The sequence below is a fragment of the Oncorhynchus keta genome, chromosome 21, assembly GCF_023373465.1.
Source record: "Oncorhynchus keta strain PuntledgeMale-10-30-2019 chromosome 21, Oket_V2, whole genome shotgun sequence".
Taxonomy (NCBI): domain Eukaryota; kingdom Metazoa; phylum Chordata; class Actinopteri; order Salmoniformes; family Salmonidae; genus Oncorhynchus; species Oncorhynchus keta.
The window spans coordinates 29196881-29215470 of NC_068441.1; the positions used below are offsets into that span (position 1 = coordinate 29196881).

At 40.5% G+C, this 18590-nt stretch overlaps 2 protein-coding genes across 6 annotated transcripts; one reads left to right on the top strand and one right to left on the bottom strand.

Moving 5' to 3' along the window:
* Positions 1-1680: 1680 nt before the first annotated feature.
* On the bottom strand, positions 1681-5458 carry LOC118399786 (EEF1A lysine methyltransferase 3-like). Its single transcript, XM_035796028.2, has 3 exons — positions 5136-5458; positions 4858-4969; positions 1681-4580 (listed from the first exon to the last, which is right to left on the bottom strand). Exons 1-3 carry the CDS (start codon positions 5298-5300, stop codon positions 4183-4185), a joined length of 675 nt encoding a protein of 224 aa, XP_035651921.1. The 5' UTR covers positions 5301-5458; the 3' UTR covers positions 1681-4182.
* Positions 5459-5737: 279 nt separating this feature from the next.
* LOC118400403 (syntaxin-16-like) lies at positions 5738-18484 on the top strand. Of its 5 annotated transcripts, none has more exons than XM_035797246.2 (9): positions 5738-6167; positions 6982-7011; positions 8039-8146; positions 12255-12395; positions 13884-14046; positions 14435-14523; positions 16309-16452; positions 16604-16684; positions 16835-18484. In XM_035797246.2, exons 1-9 carry the CDS (start codon positions 6036-6038, stop codon positions 16934-16936), a joined length of 990 nt encoding a protein of 329 aa, XP_035653139.1. In that variant the 5' UTR covers positions 5738-6035; the 3' UTR covers positions 16937-18484. The 5 variants fall into 5 exon arrangements, with proteins under 5 accessions (XP_035653139.1, XP_035653143.1, XP_035653141.1 ...); XM_035797250.2 differs by having other exon boundaries at positions 5738-6116; XM_035797248.2 differs by lacking the exon at positions 6982-7011.
* The last annotated feature ends 106 nt before the right edge of the window (positions 18485-18590 follow it).

Here is an 18590-nt window from a genome sequence, read left to right on the forward strand (position 1 = left end):
AAATGAGATGCAGTTTCACTGTTGAAGTAGAAAACTAAACTTTTATTGTCCAGACTTGCATACAAAAGTCAAACTTTAGATTAAACCAACAAGTGTGAATTTGTATGAATTTTAAATGAGATAAACTGAAAGCACATTTAATAATCCAATGACTGTCATATCACACATACCTCTGGTCAGTGTTTCTGGAGGAAGGTCCTTGCTTTTAGGGTATAATCTGATGCTGACCACACCAATTGAGCAACTTGTTTTAGAAAGAGAATGTTATTGATCCCCCCTTCCTCGTCCCACACACCCTCACTCCCCCGTCACCGCCAGAGAGTCCATCCTCTTGTCCACAGCCAACATTCCCATTCAAAACATCACAGTGGAATTCTTTTAAGAGGCACACCCTGGTTGCAACAAACATTCCCCACCCAGTCACATTCCCTGGGCTGACAGATAGCAGGATGAGATAAGTGGGAATATAAACGGTGTCTGTACATACATATGGACCAATGTGACACAGCAGGTTTTTTAAAAACTATGCCTGCTCCCAAATGCTTACTTCAGCGTTTTTTGGCTGAAGTTAATTGTTTGGGGCATCAAAGGCTTTCTGTCATGAATTTACAGTCCTTGCTATCCGGTATCCTTGGGACGTCGCTACCCGATTTGAAGTTCAAATAAAAAATGGTTAAGGTTAGGTAAGTGTTGGGGTCAGGATAAGGGTAGAGTTTAGAGTAGAGACGTCCTCAGGATCAAGAATAGCAATAACCTAAATTTATTGGGATCTGATAGTTTTGGGGTCAGATTGAGGATTAGGGACAGCAGTGGTGGAGGATTTAAAACCTGATAGTTTTGGGATCAGATTGAGGATTAGGGACAGCAGTGGTGGAGGATTTAAAACCTGATAGTTTTGGGATCAGATTGAGGATTAGGGACAGCAGTGGTGGAGGATTTAAAACCTGATAGTTTTGGGATCAGATTGAGGATTAGGGACAGCAGTGGTGGAGGATTTAAAACCTGATAGTTTTGGGATCAGATTGAGGATTAGGGACAGCAGTGGTGGAGGATTTAAAACCTGATAGTTTTGGGATCAGATTGAGGATTAGGGACAGCAGTGGTGGAGGATTTAAAACCTGATAGTTTTGGGGTCAGATTGAGGATTAGGGACAGCAGTGGTGGAGGATTTAAAACCTGATAGTTTTGGGATCAGATTGAGGATTAGGGACAGCAGTGGTGGAGGATTTAAAACCTGATAGTTTTGGGATCAGATTGAGGATTAGGGACAGCAGTGGTGGAGGATTTAAAACCTGATAGTTTTGGGGTCAGATTGAGGATTAGGGACAGCAGTGGTGGAGGATTTAAAACCTGATAGTTTTGGGATCAGATTGAGGATTAGGGACAGCAGTGGTGGAGGATTTAAAACCTGATAGTTTTGGGATCAGATTGAGGATTAGGGACAGCAGTGGTGGAGGATTTAAGGATGACACTATGCAATATATCTTTCCAAAGATGTCATCCTTGATTTTCATGTTTGCTTGTACAAAGCTGAAATGACACTGAGGTTTGGCACACTTCACATTGTGTGTACATGGTTGATTTTCTTAAAAGTGAATGACATTGCAAACCTAAGGGGAAAAAAGCATTACAACATGTCATCTATTATATCAACGACAATGCAGACAAGGAGATTGTCGCTGAAAGTTGTATACATTTTATTAACTTTATTTCTCAGAAGTTTTGGTTCTCAATCATTTGATAATTGAACAATTAATAATTTCTTACAGGCACTATAGGCATAGGAAAATAATGCATAACATTGTATTTTATGTTGTACCACAGGTTACTTTTTGTCCAACTTGCTTGGGCATTATCATTACAATATTGATCAAAGGATTATTACACGCACAATGAATGAGTTTCTCATTTGGGGACCTTGTGGACCACTAGTGGATATAGATAGGGATCTGTTGTTTTGTCTGGTGAGCTATAGCACAGAGAGAGGTGGGGAGGTAGGACGGCCGGCCTCTCTTTGAAACTATCCAGTGGAACAAACAGGCTTTTCTTTTCTAAACAGAAACTCTGCACATCAGCAAAGTGAGGGGATGAAGTATTCCCAGGCGGAGGGAGTGGGGGCAGAAACTGTCAATTTTGCCAAAAAAGTTCTGCAAGTGGATGGTATCAACAACATTTTCCCAGTAATCAACCCTGTCAACCTAAACAATATAACACTTCCTCAAACCAGATCAAACACAACTTGGTTTGACTGTAGTAACCTGCCAAAGACAGGAAAATTCTATTTGCTATGCTTTTCCTGCCCACAAAACTATTATTCTGTTTCTTACAAGACTATCCAGACTAGAGGTCGACCGATTATGATTTTTCAACGCCGATGCCGATTATTGGAGGACCAAAAAAGCAGATACCGATTAATCAGCCGATTTTTAAAATTTGTAATAATGACAATTACAACAATCATGAATTAAGACTTATTTTAACTTAATGTAAAACATCAATAAAATAAATTTAGCCTCAAATAAATAGTGAAACATGTTCAATTTGGTTTAAATAATGCAAAAACAAAGTGTTGGAGAAGAAAGTAATATGTGCCATGTAAAAACATGTGCCATGTAAAAAAGCTAACGTTTAAGTTCCTTGCTCAGAACATGAGAACATATGAAAGTTGGTGGTTCCTTTTAACATGAGACTTCAATATTCCAAGGTAAGAGGTTTTAGGTTGTAGTTAATATCGTATTTATAGGACTATTTCTCTCTAAACCATTTTTATTTCATATACCTTTGACTATTGGATGTTCTTACAGGCACTATAGTATTGCCAGTGTAACAGTATAGCTTCCGTCCCCCTCCTCGCCCCTACCTGGGATCGAACCAGGAACACATCGACAACAGCCACACTCGAAGCATCGTTACCCATCGCTCCACAAAAGCCGCGGCCCTTGCAGCGCAAGGGAAATAACTACTCCAAATCTAAAAGCGAGTGATGTTTGAAACAATATTAGCGCATACCCAGCTAACTAACTAGCCATTTCACATTGGTTACACCAGCCATTAGGCTGATAGGCTTGAAGTCATAAACAGCGCTGTGCTTGCGAAAAGCAGCTGGCAAAACGCACGGAAGTGCTGTTTGAATGAATGATTACGGGCCTGCTGCTGCTCAGTCAGACTGCTCTATCAAATCAGATTTAATTATAACATAACACACAGAAATACGGGCCTTTGGTCATTAATATGATCGAATCTGGAAACGATCATTTCGAAAACAAAACGTTTATTATTTCAGTGAAATGCGGAACCATTCGGTATTTTATCTAACGGGTGGCATCCCTAAGTCTAAATATTCTTGTTACATTGCACAACCTTCAATGTATGTCATAATTACGTAAAATTCTGGCAAATTAGTTTTTGCCCAAACTGTTGCATATACACTGACTCTGCGTGCAATGAACGCAAGAGAAATGACACAATTTAACCTGGTTAATATTGCCCGCTAAACTGGATTAGTAGTTATAACTAGTGATTATGATTGATTGTTTTTTTATAAGATCAATTTAATGCTAGCTAGCAATTTACCTTGGCTTCTACTGCATTCGCGTAACAGGCAGATTACTCGTGGAGTGCAATGGTTAGAGCGTTGGACTAGTTAACTGTGCGGTTGCAAGATTGGAACCCCTGAGCTGACAAGGTGAAAATCTGTCATTCTGCCCCTGAACAAGGCAGTTAACACACAGTTCCTAGGCAGTCATTGAAAATAAGAATGTGTTCTTAACTGACTTGCCTAGTTAAATAAAAGGTATAAAAATACAAATAAAAAAATCGGAAATCAGCGCCCAAAAATACCGATTTCCGATTGTTATGAAAACTTGAAATCGGCCCTAATTAATCGGCCATTCTGATTAATCGGTCGACCTCTAATACAGACCTTTTCATTCAACATGATGACCTATTGGTCTATATTTTGTTTAAAATAACTCTTTGGGAGCACTAAAATCAGAGTGAGGAGCCTTTGCTCTTTTGTGTCAGGTGCCTATTCTTTCTTATCCAGCTCCTGCACAAAGTTTTTTCGGAGAGGAAGGAACACCAGAGGGTTCAGAGAGTTAGGCACTGTTGTGTGGTTCTCTTCCAAGTCTCAACCTATTTACCGGTTCATCAGTCTCCCAGTCCTATCCAGTCTCATTTCTGTCACTGCTTCCCTCTCAGAGTAGCGCTGTAGATGTTGATATTCTGTGTGGGGTCGCGGTGCTCCAGCTTTACATGGAACCTCTGTGGCAGAGTGTCTCCATAGAAGCCAGGCGTTCCGTGCTCTTCTCGCATCTTGGATGAGAGGTACACCACTGCCCTGTCCTTGCACAGGTGAACCAGTGTGTCCAGCAGGAGGGGGTAAGTCTCAGACAGGTACACAATGTCTGCACCCAGTACCAGGTCCCAGTCCATGGGGAAGATGTGCTGGTCTTGGCCCCAGGAGAGGGGGAGGACGGAGGGGGCAACAGAAGGCCAGCCAGAGGACGGCATGTTGGCCGAGACGTTGCTTTGCAGTTGAGGGACAGCAAGGGGGAGGTCTGTCAAAGTCACATCCGCTCCTGTAACAGTGGGAAATTAGGTAAATACACCTTTATAAATGATTATCTTTGTGATGTTTTACATTTTTATTGTAGTGTTTCAAAGTCTTTGAAAAGTGCATTTGCAGGCTATTGTGCGTGTGACAGGGTAGAACACAGTGTGATGGAAAGGAAATTCAAATTCTATAAACGCTATTAAAGTAAATAATAATAACTAGGCTATTGAAATAACAGTGGCTGCTACTGAAAATCGACATTGCTGACCTCTACTGGACGGACAAAGAATGAACCAACATACCCAAACGTGCTGCCAAAATGCCAACAATGCCAGTTCCTGCGCCCAACTCAATGATGCGCTTTCCTTTCAGGTTGAGCGAGTTTTCCTCGAAATAGCGGCATAGATGAAGCGCCTATTTGCCAACAGTAACCAAACAGTAATTACAACAGGCAGCTCATTAAATTCCTTGCATAACACTACTGTATTAAATGCACTACTACATAACCAATAAAGCTGTATTCATCATGTGCAGAATAAATGTAGCCAGTGTGTCCTAATGGAGTTAGTAGTGAACTTACGGCGTCCCACACTGGCGCTGCCACGCCGAGGTTGGCGCTGAACACCTGGCTGATCTTTAACTCTTGACCGATGAATTTGTACACGCTATCATCGGAAAATGTATCAGCAAATAAACCGTCGTCTACAGGCAACATGAATCCCTCTTCCTCTCCATATTCTGCCATTGTAAATAAAAATGGTTAGACTGTTAATGTAGTTTACACATTCAAGGAAGCATGCGCAATAGAGATTCCAATGGGTACGTTCCTGTTTGCTGACAGTTACAGTTGGGGGTAGCGCTAAAATACAGAATATATTCCTCAATTGTATAGATGCCAATGCTTTTATTGCAATATAATAATATGCAATGCAGACCTATATATCATGCATCCTTGATTACCTTCATTATTTCAACTGTTCTTCAAAAATACCTTGTGGGATTGACCCGGAAAATAAAATGTTTCTCGTTTTTATGTATTTATTTTATTAATATAAAAGTACATAATATGAATATACATAAAATATGTTCAATGATGATTAGATTTAGTTTAAAAAATATATTCTCTTTGAGGTCTCCAATTCAAATTAAAAGTGTTAACCGGGAAGTGATTGGTCACGAAGCTCTTATTGTGTGTTTACGTTTTCCACGTAGATGAGGACAGAACACTGACCTTCTCTTTAGTACATGTTTCATTGAAGTCAAACTTAATATTTTATTTATGTACTTCATAAAAGCGAAAGATAGAAAACAAACGATATGTTATTGTGAGGACAGAAAGGGGAATAACCCTTCGATTAGCCGGTACAGGCTAGCTCGCTAACTTTCCTTGCATTGTATAGTTGGCTAGCTAGTCGTTGTAGTCACTGTGCGCAGCGGGTTGTTATTTGATAGCTACACATCCTATGTGTGTACATTAATCATGGCAACGAGGCGCTTGACCGATGCCTTCTTATTAATGCGGAACAATGCAATCCAAAATCGTCATATATTGGCTGAGCAAGTGAGTACATACGGCACCCGTCGTACTCTGAGTACACGTAGCAATGCTGCGGTGAGTCTAACGTTAATCGTCAGGATTTGACGTGTGTGTGTGTGTGTGTGTGTGTGTGTGTGTGTGTGTGTGTGTGTGTGAGTGAGAGTCATGGCTAACACATTTACTAAACTAGCCGTAGCTTGATTACGTCTCCTCGTTAGCTAACTAGCTTGTGGCCATCTACCACAGATGAATATAATGTTGGCTACTTGCTGCATTTAGCTGTCAAGCTAGAACGCAACAACTAGGTACAGTTAGCTGTCAAGTTAGATGCGCACATTTGCCTTGGCCTGAGTCATGTCACAGAGGCGTGCATTTAGAGTACTGATAGCCTCAGCTTGCATTACCAATCATCTTAGAGCGTGCGTTCTCCTTTGGCATGATAAAGTCAATTGAAGCAATGCATTTGTCAAAGTAAGAAACTAATTAAAAGTTTGGCTTAAGGTAGAACATGAAGTAAATTTTAGGAGCAATGTTCAGTACTTGATAAAGAAGTCATAAGTGTATGCTGGAATGAGTTGGATGGTCAAATGTAACAATTAACGTGTTGCATTTTATGAGGTGTTTGTTTGTAGTGTGTGTACCGTTTTGCTTTTTAGTGATTTGCTTTCTCAAACCTACCCTTTTTAGATGGTGCTTTGCTCTGTTTTAGATTTAATTGATCCTGTGCTTGGTGTTGGGTTGTTAAACTGTTTAAGGTATTTTACACACACTTTACATTGATATAGCCTAGGCCTACTTGTTACTAAGATATTTGTATATGCTAATTTAGAATACCTAGTTTGTACTGTTGGTCACTGATATATATTTTCTATTCTTCATTATTGACCAGGATGCAGGGCCTTTTACAAATGCTGTCTATGTAAGTCCATAATATCTTAGCCTATTTATTTTGCTTAGTTTCAAAACTCTAAAGAGTTCATAGTTTTCCCTTTCAGTCCTTCTTTCATTCACCCTCCTACTTCTGGGCACTAAGGTGTTTTGACTATGGGACTGTTATTGTGTTCAGCAGCTTCATAGTAGAACTCAAATCTAGACTTTGAAATGCCTTCTTTTCATCCACCTGATTGTGGATAGTCGAGGAAGCGTGAGGCCCAATTCATTACATGACAAATCAGTGGTCTGGCGTTTTGGGGCATAGTAATGTTTGTTTGAATCAAAGAGCAAATCCAGTGTTTACTAGGCTTTGAGTTTCTGAAGTAGCTTAGGTGCTCCTCCTTGTTTTTATGGCATTATTTCTCTTGCATGGTGTTCTGGGTGCTCATGCTGAGTGATCTGCATGCATATCAAAATCCTCTTATATGAATCTTTGTCCTGCATCTTTCCTTTCTCTAGGCCTATATGAAATGCTTCTGTGCTTAGGCTAATCATTTGGAGATCAGGGACATAGGCTAGCCCTATTTCTTTGCCTTCGCACACACACTCTCATGTCACACTTCACTGACCCAATGTATTTAGGCCTAGCATAGATTTATCAAAGACAGTCCTACCTTTTTACAGGATGATTTTACATGTATGAAGAACCTCGATTGATATAAAATTGGAACATATTTTGGAACATTTAGTATGATCCCTCTTTAAACGGTATCTGTGACATTGCATGAAAAATGTCTGTATGAAGCTGATCACTGCTTTTTGTCTGGGGCTCACTTACTGTTACTTCTCTCACTTCATCTCACCTCTCCCTCTCTCCTCATTGGACTTCGCTGGGGTCTGCCAATCACATTAGGAGCTTGATGAGGTACTGTCCAATCTCCTTGTATCCAAACTATACTATCAGAGTCACAAGGACCTATTTTTCTGGGGGAAACATAAACCATGCTTTGTATAGAAAGTCTGCTTGAAATGGGAAATTATATGCTGTGTATTATCTGTGATGTTCCTATCAGTTGGCTGATGACCGCATGGCCCTGGTCTCTGGGATACGTTTGGACCCAGAAGCTGCCATCGGAGTCACCAAGAGACTGCCGCCCAAGTGGGTAGATGGGGTCGATGAGGTAAGAACCAATCACATGCTTTCTACAGTACTTCAGTATGATACGTTTTTATTTTGTCTTTACAGTGCATTCGGAAAATATTCAGAACCTTTCACTTTTTACACATTTTGTTGCATTACAGCCTTATTGTAAATAAAATACCCCATAATGACGAAGCGAGAATGTTTTTTAGAAATGTTAGTAATGTATTAAGAATATAAAAAAACATACTTTATTTACGTAAGTATTCAGAGCCTTTGCTATGAGACTCGAAATTGAGTTCAGGTGCATCTTGTTTCAATTGATCATCCTTGAGATGTTTCTACAACTTAATTGGTCAATTCAATTGATTGTACATGATTTAGAAAGGCACACACCTGTATATAAGGTCCCACAGCTGACAGTGTATGTCAGAGCAAAAACCAAGCCATGAGGTAGAAGGAATTATCCGTAGAGCTCCGAGACAGAATGGTGTCGAGGCACAGATCTGGGGAAGGGTACCAAAACATTTCTGCAGCATTGAAGGTCCCCAAGAACACTGGCCTCCATCATTTTTTTAAATGGAAGAAGTTTGTAACCACCAACACTCTTCCTAGAGCAATCGGGGGAGAAGGGCCTTGGTCAGGGAGGTGACCCAGAACCCGATGGTCCCTATGACAGAGCTCTGGAGTTCCTTTCTGGAGATGGAAAAACCTTCCAGAAGGACAACCATCTCTGCAGCACTCCACCAATCAGGCCTTAATGGTAGAGGGACAGACGGAAGCCACTCTTCAGTAAAAGGCACATGACAGCCCTCTAGAAAGTTTGCAAAAAGGCACTTAAAGGAGTCATACCATGAGAAACAAGATTCTCTGGTCTGATGAAACCAAGATTAAACTTTTTGGCCTGAATGCCAAGCGTCACGTCTGGAAGAAACCTGGCATTATCCCTACGGTGAAGCATGGTGGTGCAACATCATACTCTGGGGATGTTTTTTAGTGGCAGGGACTGGGAGACTAGTCAGGAATGAGGCAAAGATTAACGAAACAAAGTACAGAGGTCCTTGATGAAAACCTGCTCTAGAGCGCTCAGGAACCCAGACTGAGGCGACGGTTCACCTTCCAACAGGACAACGAACTTAAGCACACAGCCAAGACAACGCTGGTGTGGCTTCGGGACAAGTCTCTGAATGTCCTTGAGTGGTCCAGCCAGAGCCCATACTTGATCCCGATCGAACATCTCTGGAGAGGAATAGCTGTACAGTGATGATCCCCATCCAACCTGACAAAGCTTGAGAGGATCTGCAGAGAAGAATGGGAGAAACTCTCAAAATACAGGTGTGCCAAGCTTGTAGTATCATACCCAAGAAGACTCGATGCTGTAATTGCTGCCAAAGGGGCTTCAACAAAGTGCTGAGTAAAAGGTCTGAATACTGATGTGAATGTAATATTTCATTTTTTAATACATTTGCAAAAATTTGCTTTGTCCATTATGGGGTATTATGTGTAGATTGAGGGGGGAAATTATTTAATCCATTTTAGAGTAAGGCTGTAATGTAACAAAATGTGGAAAAAGTCAAGGGGTCTGAATACTTAAACAAATGCACTGGATACAGTACCAGTCAACAGTTTGGACACATCTACTCATTCAAGTGTTTTTCTTTATTTGTACTATTTTCTACATGATAGAATAATAGTGTAGACATCAAAACTATTACATAACATATGGAATCATGTAGTTTAACAAAAAATTGTGAAACAAATCTAAATATTTGAGAGATTCTTCAAAGTTGCCGCTCTTTGCCCTGATGACAGCTTTGCACGCTCTTGGCATTCTGTCAACCAGCTTCATGAGGAATAGTTTTCCAACAGTCTTGAAGGAGTTCCCACATATGCTGAGCACTTTTTGGATGCTTTTCCTTCACTCTGCGGTCCAACTCCTCCCAAACCATCTCAATTGGGTTGAGTTTGGGTGATTGTGAAGGCCAGGTCCTCTGATGCAGCACTCCGTCACTCTCCTTGGTCATATAGCCCTTACACAGCCTAGAGATGTGTTGGGTCATTGTCCTGTTGAAAAACAAATGATAGTCCCACTAAGCGCAAACCAGATGGGATGGCTTATAGCTGCAGAATGCTGTGATAGCCATGCTGGTTAAGTGTGCCTTGAATTCTAAATAAATTACTGACAGTGTCACGAGCAAAGCACCATTACACCTCCTCCATGCTTCACAGTGGTAACCACACATGCGGAGATCATCCGTTCATCCGTCTCACGAAGACACGGCGGTTTGAACCAAAAATCTCCAATTTGGATTCATCAGACCAAAGGGTAGAGTTCCACCGGTCTAATGTCCATTGCTTGTGTTTCTTGGCCCAAGCAACTGTCTTCTTATTGGTGTCCTGTAGTAGTGTTTTTTTTTTTGCAGCAATTAACAATGAAGTCCTGATTCACGCAGTCTCCTCTGAACAGTTGATGTTGAGATGTGTCTTACTTGAACTCCCAAGCATTTATTTGGGATGCAGTTTCTGAGGCTGGTAACTCTCATGAACATATTCCTCTGCAGCAGAGGTAACTCTGGGTCTTCCTTTCCCGTGGCGGTCCTCATGAGTACCAGTTCCAACGTAGCGCTTGGTTTTTTTCAACTGCACTTGAAGAAACTTTTCCGCATTGACTGACCTTCATGTCTTAAAGTAATGATGGACTGTCATTTCTCTTTGCTTATTTGAACTGTTCTTGCCATAATATGAACTTGGTCTTTTACCAAATAGGGTTATCCTCTGTATACCCCCCTACCTTGTCACAACACAACTGGCTCAAATGCATTAAGAAGGATACAAATCTGTTAATTGAAATGCATTCCAGCTGACTACTTCATGAAGCTGGTTGAGAGAATGCCAGGAGTGTGCAAAGCTGTCATCAAGGCAAAGGGTGGCTACTTTGAAGAATATAAAATATATTTTGATTAGTTGAAAGCTTTTTTGGGGTTACTACATGATTCTATATGTGTTTCATAGTTTTGATGTCTTCGTTATTATTCTACAATGGACAAAATAGCGAAGATAAAGAAAAACCCTGGAATGAGTCGGTGTGTCAACTATTGACTGGTACTGTATATAATATTTCTATTCACAGTGAATGAAGGATAATGATGTAAAGACATTGTACATTTTTCCTCTACCAATCTTTGAGGCTAAGGGAGGATTGATGTATTTCCATTCCAATAAAATCTGTCTGTGGGCCAACAGGGAGACAAAGGCAGTGTCATCTAGCTGTCTATTGGTCAGGGAAGGATTGTTGTTTGGTACTCCAAAAATAGCCTTTTCTGCAATAGGCTGCAACTCTATATCCAATGCTTCAGAAAGGGTCTTACATATAGTGGAACAATCTACCCGATGTGGACAGGACCAGAACATGTAAGTTAAGTTTGCCAAGGAGCTTTTACACCTGTCACATGTACCATCAATTTGGGCAGAATTTTAAGAATATGACTTTACTGAAATGGATACGGTGAAGTACCTTAAACTGTCTAAGGCTGAGCCGGGTACAAGAATAGCTTCCATTTACTTTATTAAGTAAGCCACTATTTCAGACTTCATCAGAGATCTCTCCACCAAGTTTCTTTTCCTTTTGAGGACTATCTTTTTAAACATGTAGTTTACAATTTTACTACTTGATGTTAGATAGTCCCTCATCCTGAAAGTAGTTTATGGGTCAGGAGAAACTGAACCATTGATTAGTTTTCTTTAAACAGCCACAACAAACTGCACCTTACTTTAGCCACCACAATCAATGGTAGTGATGGGGACATGTGAGCATGTTAAAAAAATAAATATAATATTCATGGCCAAATCACCTTTTTAAGTAACATCTAACCAAATATGGAGTTTCAGGGTGAGGAACAATCTAACGTCAAGTTGTAAAATAGTGAGCTAATCCTTTACGTTTAGGCTTTTACATATGCCTAGTTTCACCACCATAATGAAACTGTTGAGCTGTAGATACTTCAGAAAATGTCATCTTATTAGCATTAGCCTATACCAAATTCCAAGGTTCCGTGTCAGTCTTCTTTAAAATGTCATTTTTATTGGAGCTTTCAGTGCATGTCCTGTTCTCCCAAGCATCTGTGTTAATCTTGTGCGTGGGCTTTCAGATTCAGTATGACATCACACGGGTCCAGCAGAAAATGAAGGAGCTGGCCGCCCTCCATGACAAGCACATGAACCGTCCCACCCTGGATGACAGCAGTGAAGAGGAGCATGCCATAGAGATCACTACTCAGGAGATCACACAGGTTGGTCAGTGACAGAGGAGTCCATACAAGAAACTCAATTGAATAGAATATCATATTTATTATTCAAATCACTAATATTTATTATTCAAATCACTAATATTTATTATTCAAATCAAATTTTATTGGTCACATACATGTGTTTAACAGATGTTTTTGCGGGTGTAGTGAAATGCTTGTGTTTCTAGCTCCAATAGTGCAGTAATATCTAACAATTTCACAACAAACAGTGCACACAAATCTAAAATAAAGAATATATAAGTATTTGGACAAGCAATGTTGGAGTGGCATAAATATAGTAGAATAGAATACAGTATATACATATGAGATGAGTAATGCAAAATATGTAAACATTATTAGTGACTAGTGTTCCATTATTAAAGTGGCCAGTGATTTCAAGTCTGTATATAGGGCAGCAGTCTCTAATGTGCTAGTGATGGCTATTTAACCGTCTGATGGCCTTGAGATAAAAGCTATTTTTCAGTCTCTGTCCCAGCTTTGATGCACATGTACTGACCTCGCATTCTGGATGATCGTGGGGTGAACAGGCAGTGGCTCAGGTGGTTATGGTCCTTGATGATCTTTTTGGCCTTCTTGTAACATCAGGTGCTGTAGGTGTACTGTAGGGCAGGTCGTTGGGCAGGTCGTTTGCCCCCGGTGATGCGTTGTGCAGACTGCACCACCCTCTGGAGAGTCCTGCGGTTGCGGATGGTGCAGTTGCCGTACCAGGCGGTGATACAGCTCGACAGGATGCTCTCAATCTGTAAATGTTAGTGAGGGTTTTAGGTGAGAAGCCACATTTCTTCAGCCTCCTGAGGTTGAAGAGGCGCTGTTGCGCCTTCTTCACCACACTGTCTGTGTTGGTGGACAATTTCAATTTGTCAGTGATGTGTACGCCAAGGAACCTGAAGCCTTCCACCTTCTCCACTGCGGTCCCGTGGATGGGGGGGTGTAGCTGTTTCCTGAAGTCCACGATCAGCTGCTTTTGATGTTGAGTGAGAGGTTATTTTCCTGGCACCACACTCCCAGGGCCCTCACCTCCTCCTGTAGGCTGTGTTGTCTGCAAACTTGATGATTGAGTTGGAGACATGCGTGGGCACGCAGTCGTGGGTGAACAGGGAGTACAGGAGGGGGCTGAGCAGGCACCCTTGTGGGGCCCTGTGTTGAGGATCAGTGAAGTGGTGTTGTTTCCTACCTTCAAATAATGAAAGAAAAACCTCAATGTAGCCTATAGATATAAATTGCACTATAATTATACATTCATGGATGAAAAAAATACATTTGTATTCTCTTTATTCAACCCGACTCTTTATGAATCTAAACGCGCCTGCCCTACGTAGATAACCATGGGACTGTGGGTTGAGTTAACCTGCACATCACTAGTGTAGATATTAATTAGTTATTTTGAATTTAAATTGTACAAAGGTCAAATGTTTTTCTCTAATATAGCAAAGATATATTGAGTGCTTGCTCTTTTGCCTCTGTGTGTAGATGTTCCACCGGTGTCAGCGTGCGGTGAGAGGTCTGCAGTCTCGCTGTGGCCACTGCACAGAGCAAGAGGAGAGGCTTCTGAGAAACGTGGTGTCCTCATTGGCAGGGAGCCTGCAGGAGCTGTCCACCAACTTCAGACACACACAGTCCAGTTACCTGAAACGTAAGCGAGCACTCAAACTGAACGGTGGTATTTCACCTTACTGTATTTACTCCTACACCTCTTCAGTTATCTTCCAACCCTCACTTCTCTCTCTTCTGGCACAAACTTGTGCACACACACACACACACACTCTACATTTCTCTGGTCTTAGATTTCACCTGCACCCTCATTATATATAATAATATCTAAAAATATATGCCATTTAGCAGACGCTTTTATCCAAAGCGACTTACAGTCATGTGTGCATACATTCTACGTATGGGTGGTCCCGGGAATCGAACCCACTACCCTGGCGTTACAAGCGCCATGCTCTACCAACTGAGCTACAGAAGGACCACTCATACATATGTCTCTTTTATTGTCATAATGTTGATGCTTTCTGTTACAGGCATGAAGAATCGCGAGGAGAGATCAAAGCACTTTTTTGACTCCGGTCCTCTAATGGAGGAGGATGAAGACATAGCACTATATGACAGGGTGAGCTTGGAACTGACACTGTCAGTGTATTTTGACATTTCCCTGATCAGCATTATTGCTTATACATACAGTTGAAGTCAGAAGTTTACATACACTTAGGTTGGAGTCATTAAAACTAATTTTTCAACCACTCCACAAATTTCTTGTTAACAAACTATAGTTTTGGCAAGTCGGTTAAGACATCTACTTTGTGCATGACAAATAATTTTTCAAACAATTGTTTACAGATTATTTCACTTATAATTCACTGTATCACAATTCCAGTTGGTCAGAAGTTTACATACACTAAGTTGACTGTACCTTTAAACAGCTTTGAAAATTCCAGAAAATTACGTCATGGCTTTAGAAGCTTCTGATAGGCTAATTGATATCATTTGAGTCAATTGGATGTGTACCTGTGGATGTATTTCAAGGCCTACCTTCAAACTCAGTGCCTCTTTGCTTGACATCATGAGACAATCAAAAGAAATCAGCCAAGACATCAGAAAAAAATTGTAGACCTCCACATCCGAAAGCCTGAAGGTACCAAGTTCATCTGTACAAACAATAGTACGCAAGTATAAACACCATGGGACCACGCAGCCGTCATACCGCTCAGGAAGGAGAGGCGTTCTGTCTCCTAGAGATGAATGTACTTTGGTGCGAAAAGTGCAAATCAATCCCAGAACAACAGCAAAGGACCTTGTGAAGATGCTGGAGGAAACCGGTACAAAAGTATCTATATCCACAGTAAAACTAGTCCTATATCTACATAACCTGAAAGTTCGCTCAAAACCACCATAAAGAGCCAGGCTACAGTTTCCAACTGCACATGGGGACAAAGATTGTACTTTTTTGAGAAATGTCCTCTGGACTGATGAAACAAAAATAGAACTGTTTGGCCATAATGACCATTGTTATGATTGGAGGAAAAAGGGGGAGGCTTGCAAGCCGAAGAACATCATCCCAACCATAAAGCACGGGGGTGGCAGCATCATGTTGTGGGGGTGCTTTGCTGCAGGAGGAACTGGTGCACTTCACAAAATAGAGGGCATCATGTGGAGGGAAAATTGTGGATATATTGAAGTAACATCAGTCAGGAAGTTAAGCTTGGTCGCAAATGGGTCTTCCAAATTGAAAATGAGCCCAAGCATACTTCCAAAGTTGTGGCAAAATGGCTTAAGGACAACAAAGTCAAGGTATTGGAGTGGCCATCACAAAGCCTTGACCTCAATCCCATAGAAAATGTGTGGGCAGAACTGAAAAAGTGTGTGGGAGCAAGGAGGCCTACAAACCTGACTCAGTTACACCAGCTCTGTCAGGAGGAATGGGCCAAAATTCACCCAACTTATTGTGGGGAGCTTGTGGAAGGCAGTGCTACCATCTACTAATTGAGTGCATGTAAACGTCTGACCCACTGGGAATGTGATGAAAGAAATACAAGCTGAAATTAATCATTCTCTCTACTATTATTCTGACATTTCACATTCTTACAATAAAGTGGTGATCTTAACTGACCCAAGACAGGGATTTTTTACTCTGATTAAGTGTCAGGAATTGTGAAACTGAGTTCAAATGTATTTTGCTAAGGTGTATGTAAACTTCCAACTTTCTTTGTGTGGTGTATGAAGAGGTTACTGGACCGCAGGGAAAATTACCTGTGAACAGCACTATTCGACTGAAGTATTTTCATAGCATTAAGATTGTAACAAAACTATTTTTTTCCCCCTGCAGAAGGGAATAGGGTGCCATTTGGGACGAAGACAAAGTTGTATTCAGTGAGCCCATATTTCTGATCTCTCCCAGGGGTTTACAGGTGACCAGCTGGTCCTGGTAGAGCAGAACACAGTGATGGTGGAGGAACGTGAGAGAGAGGTCAGACAGATTGTCCAGTCCATCTCTGACCTGAATGAGATTTTCCAAGACCTGGCTGGATTGGTGGTGGAACAGGTCTGTGAGGGAAACTCTATTCAGTGATTGGAAACACCATGTTTATACCCTGTGATGATTAACATCAATAACAAACTGTGTCAGTATGGCCCATGGATATGGCTTGGTATGTTTTCCCAACTGATTTGTTTCATTATTTGTCCAATATCAGGGCACAGTACTTGACAGAATTGACTTCAATGTGGAGCAATCGTGTGTCAAAACAGAAGAGGGGTTGAAACAGTTACAAAAGGTGAGGACACAATGTTAGATTGTTGATGTTTCAGATGTGCGTTGCACAATGGTTCAAACGAAGCCCAATTGATGATTATGTCCATGAAAAAGGGTAAGATGTCATCTTGCCCACAAACTTAATTATAACATTTTCTCTGTTTTCTTGCAGGCTGAACAGTATCAGAAGAAAAACCGAAAGATGCTGGTCATTTTAATCCTTACTGTTATAGTTGTCGTTCTAATACTTATTCTATTTGGGACCAAGTTCTAGTGATGCATTCCTTTGCTTTTGGTATGTTGTGTGTGCTTGTATGAGGGTCTTATCTGTACTTCAAATGATGTTGATTACCTGTCCAACTTTTCAATCAACATCTGAAGAATCATTCTTCCAGAATCTTGCGCTGTATGACTCATGGAAATGTTGAATGCATGATTCCTAAGAGAGGACAGCCAGGGAGAGTTCCTATTTAACTTTGGAACATGCCTGCACACACCCACTGTGCTCCAATACCCTCTTGAACATGACCATAGCCATGTGTCATGGTACTGCTACAAAGAAACACAGAAAAAACATATTCAATTCCCTTGTGGTCGACTACTGATTTAATTGTCATGGCCATATAATTTGCTTGGTTTTGGAGAAAATAAGTGGTTTTCTTGTGAGAATTAACATCATCTGTCCAGTTTTAGTGTAAGCTATAGTTGTATGCTCTGCTCTTTCATGTATGTTATTCCAAGAGAAGAATTCCTACAATTCAGCTACTGCACAGATGAATACTGAATGTCTATGAACGAGGAACATTTTGTCTCGTGGTGTTGCTTTTACGGACCCTGGTCATTGCATACACTTCATTTGTTTCGTTTTCTGCTTTTTCATGTTTCTTTTTTCAGAGGGAGAAATTACAATGTTTTTTGTGGCTGAAACTGATTGATTGAATACCAATAGTTCTGTTTGGATTCAGACCATCCTAAATGAATGTCTCTGTACCAACAGCAGTGTCGTTCATGATGGTGCACATTTAGATCACATGACTGCTTTCTCTTGTTTTTACGACCCTTTCTATTGTTTGGTATCACTAACTGATACATCAGTTGAGTTTATTTAGTATTTTATACCTCTCACAGTTTGCACATATCGAAAGTCTGATGATTGGTTTCATGTCTGTCAAACTTCTGCTGTATATTATGAAATAATTTATTTTTTAATTTAAATTCTATAAAAGGTCAAGGGATTTAGTCTATGGCAAAGATGTATTGAATAGCCTAAATTGTGTCTTTGGCAGCCTGTGTTGGAATGAACGATGTGTTGCAAGCTTTTGCACTCAAATTACTTTGCCGATTCCGCTACAAAATCAACACTACAGTTTCTTATGAAGAATGGTCCTGTTTTTTTGTAAAGATATGTGACCCATTTCATGTTAAATTCTGAATAGATTTCAAAGTGTGCTCAAGTCTTTATTACTGATGATGAAACTGAATTCATTGTGAAGTCCCAAATGGCACCCTATCCACTAAATAGTGTACTACTTTTGACCAGGACCAATAGCCAGGGAATAGGGTACAATTTGGGATTTGGGAAGTCTTGGACAGAATTAGCTATTTCCAAAACATTGTCCAAGTTCAGTTTTTTTATATATATATATAGATTTATACAAACTTCAATTATAAATCATAATTGCTCATGTCTGGATGTTTTCTTTGGGTGGGGAAACACCTTCGTCCCAATGGTATATTATGGCTCATGTTATTCTTATGTTTTTAGTTTTGTTTTACGATTGTGGATATTAACGGTTTAAATAAATAATACACGTGCATTGCATTGGTTCGTATCCGCTGTTGAGATATAGCTGCTTACCAAGAAATCATTATGCGTAAGTAGGATTGGATAGTCTTTTCCACTGATTTACGGGGAAAATGAACTAAAC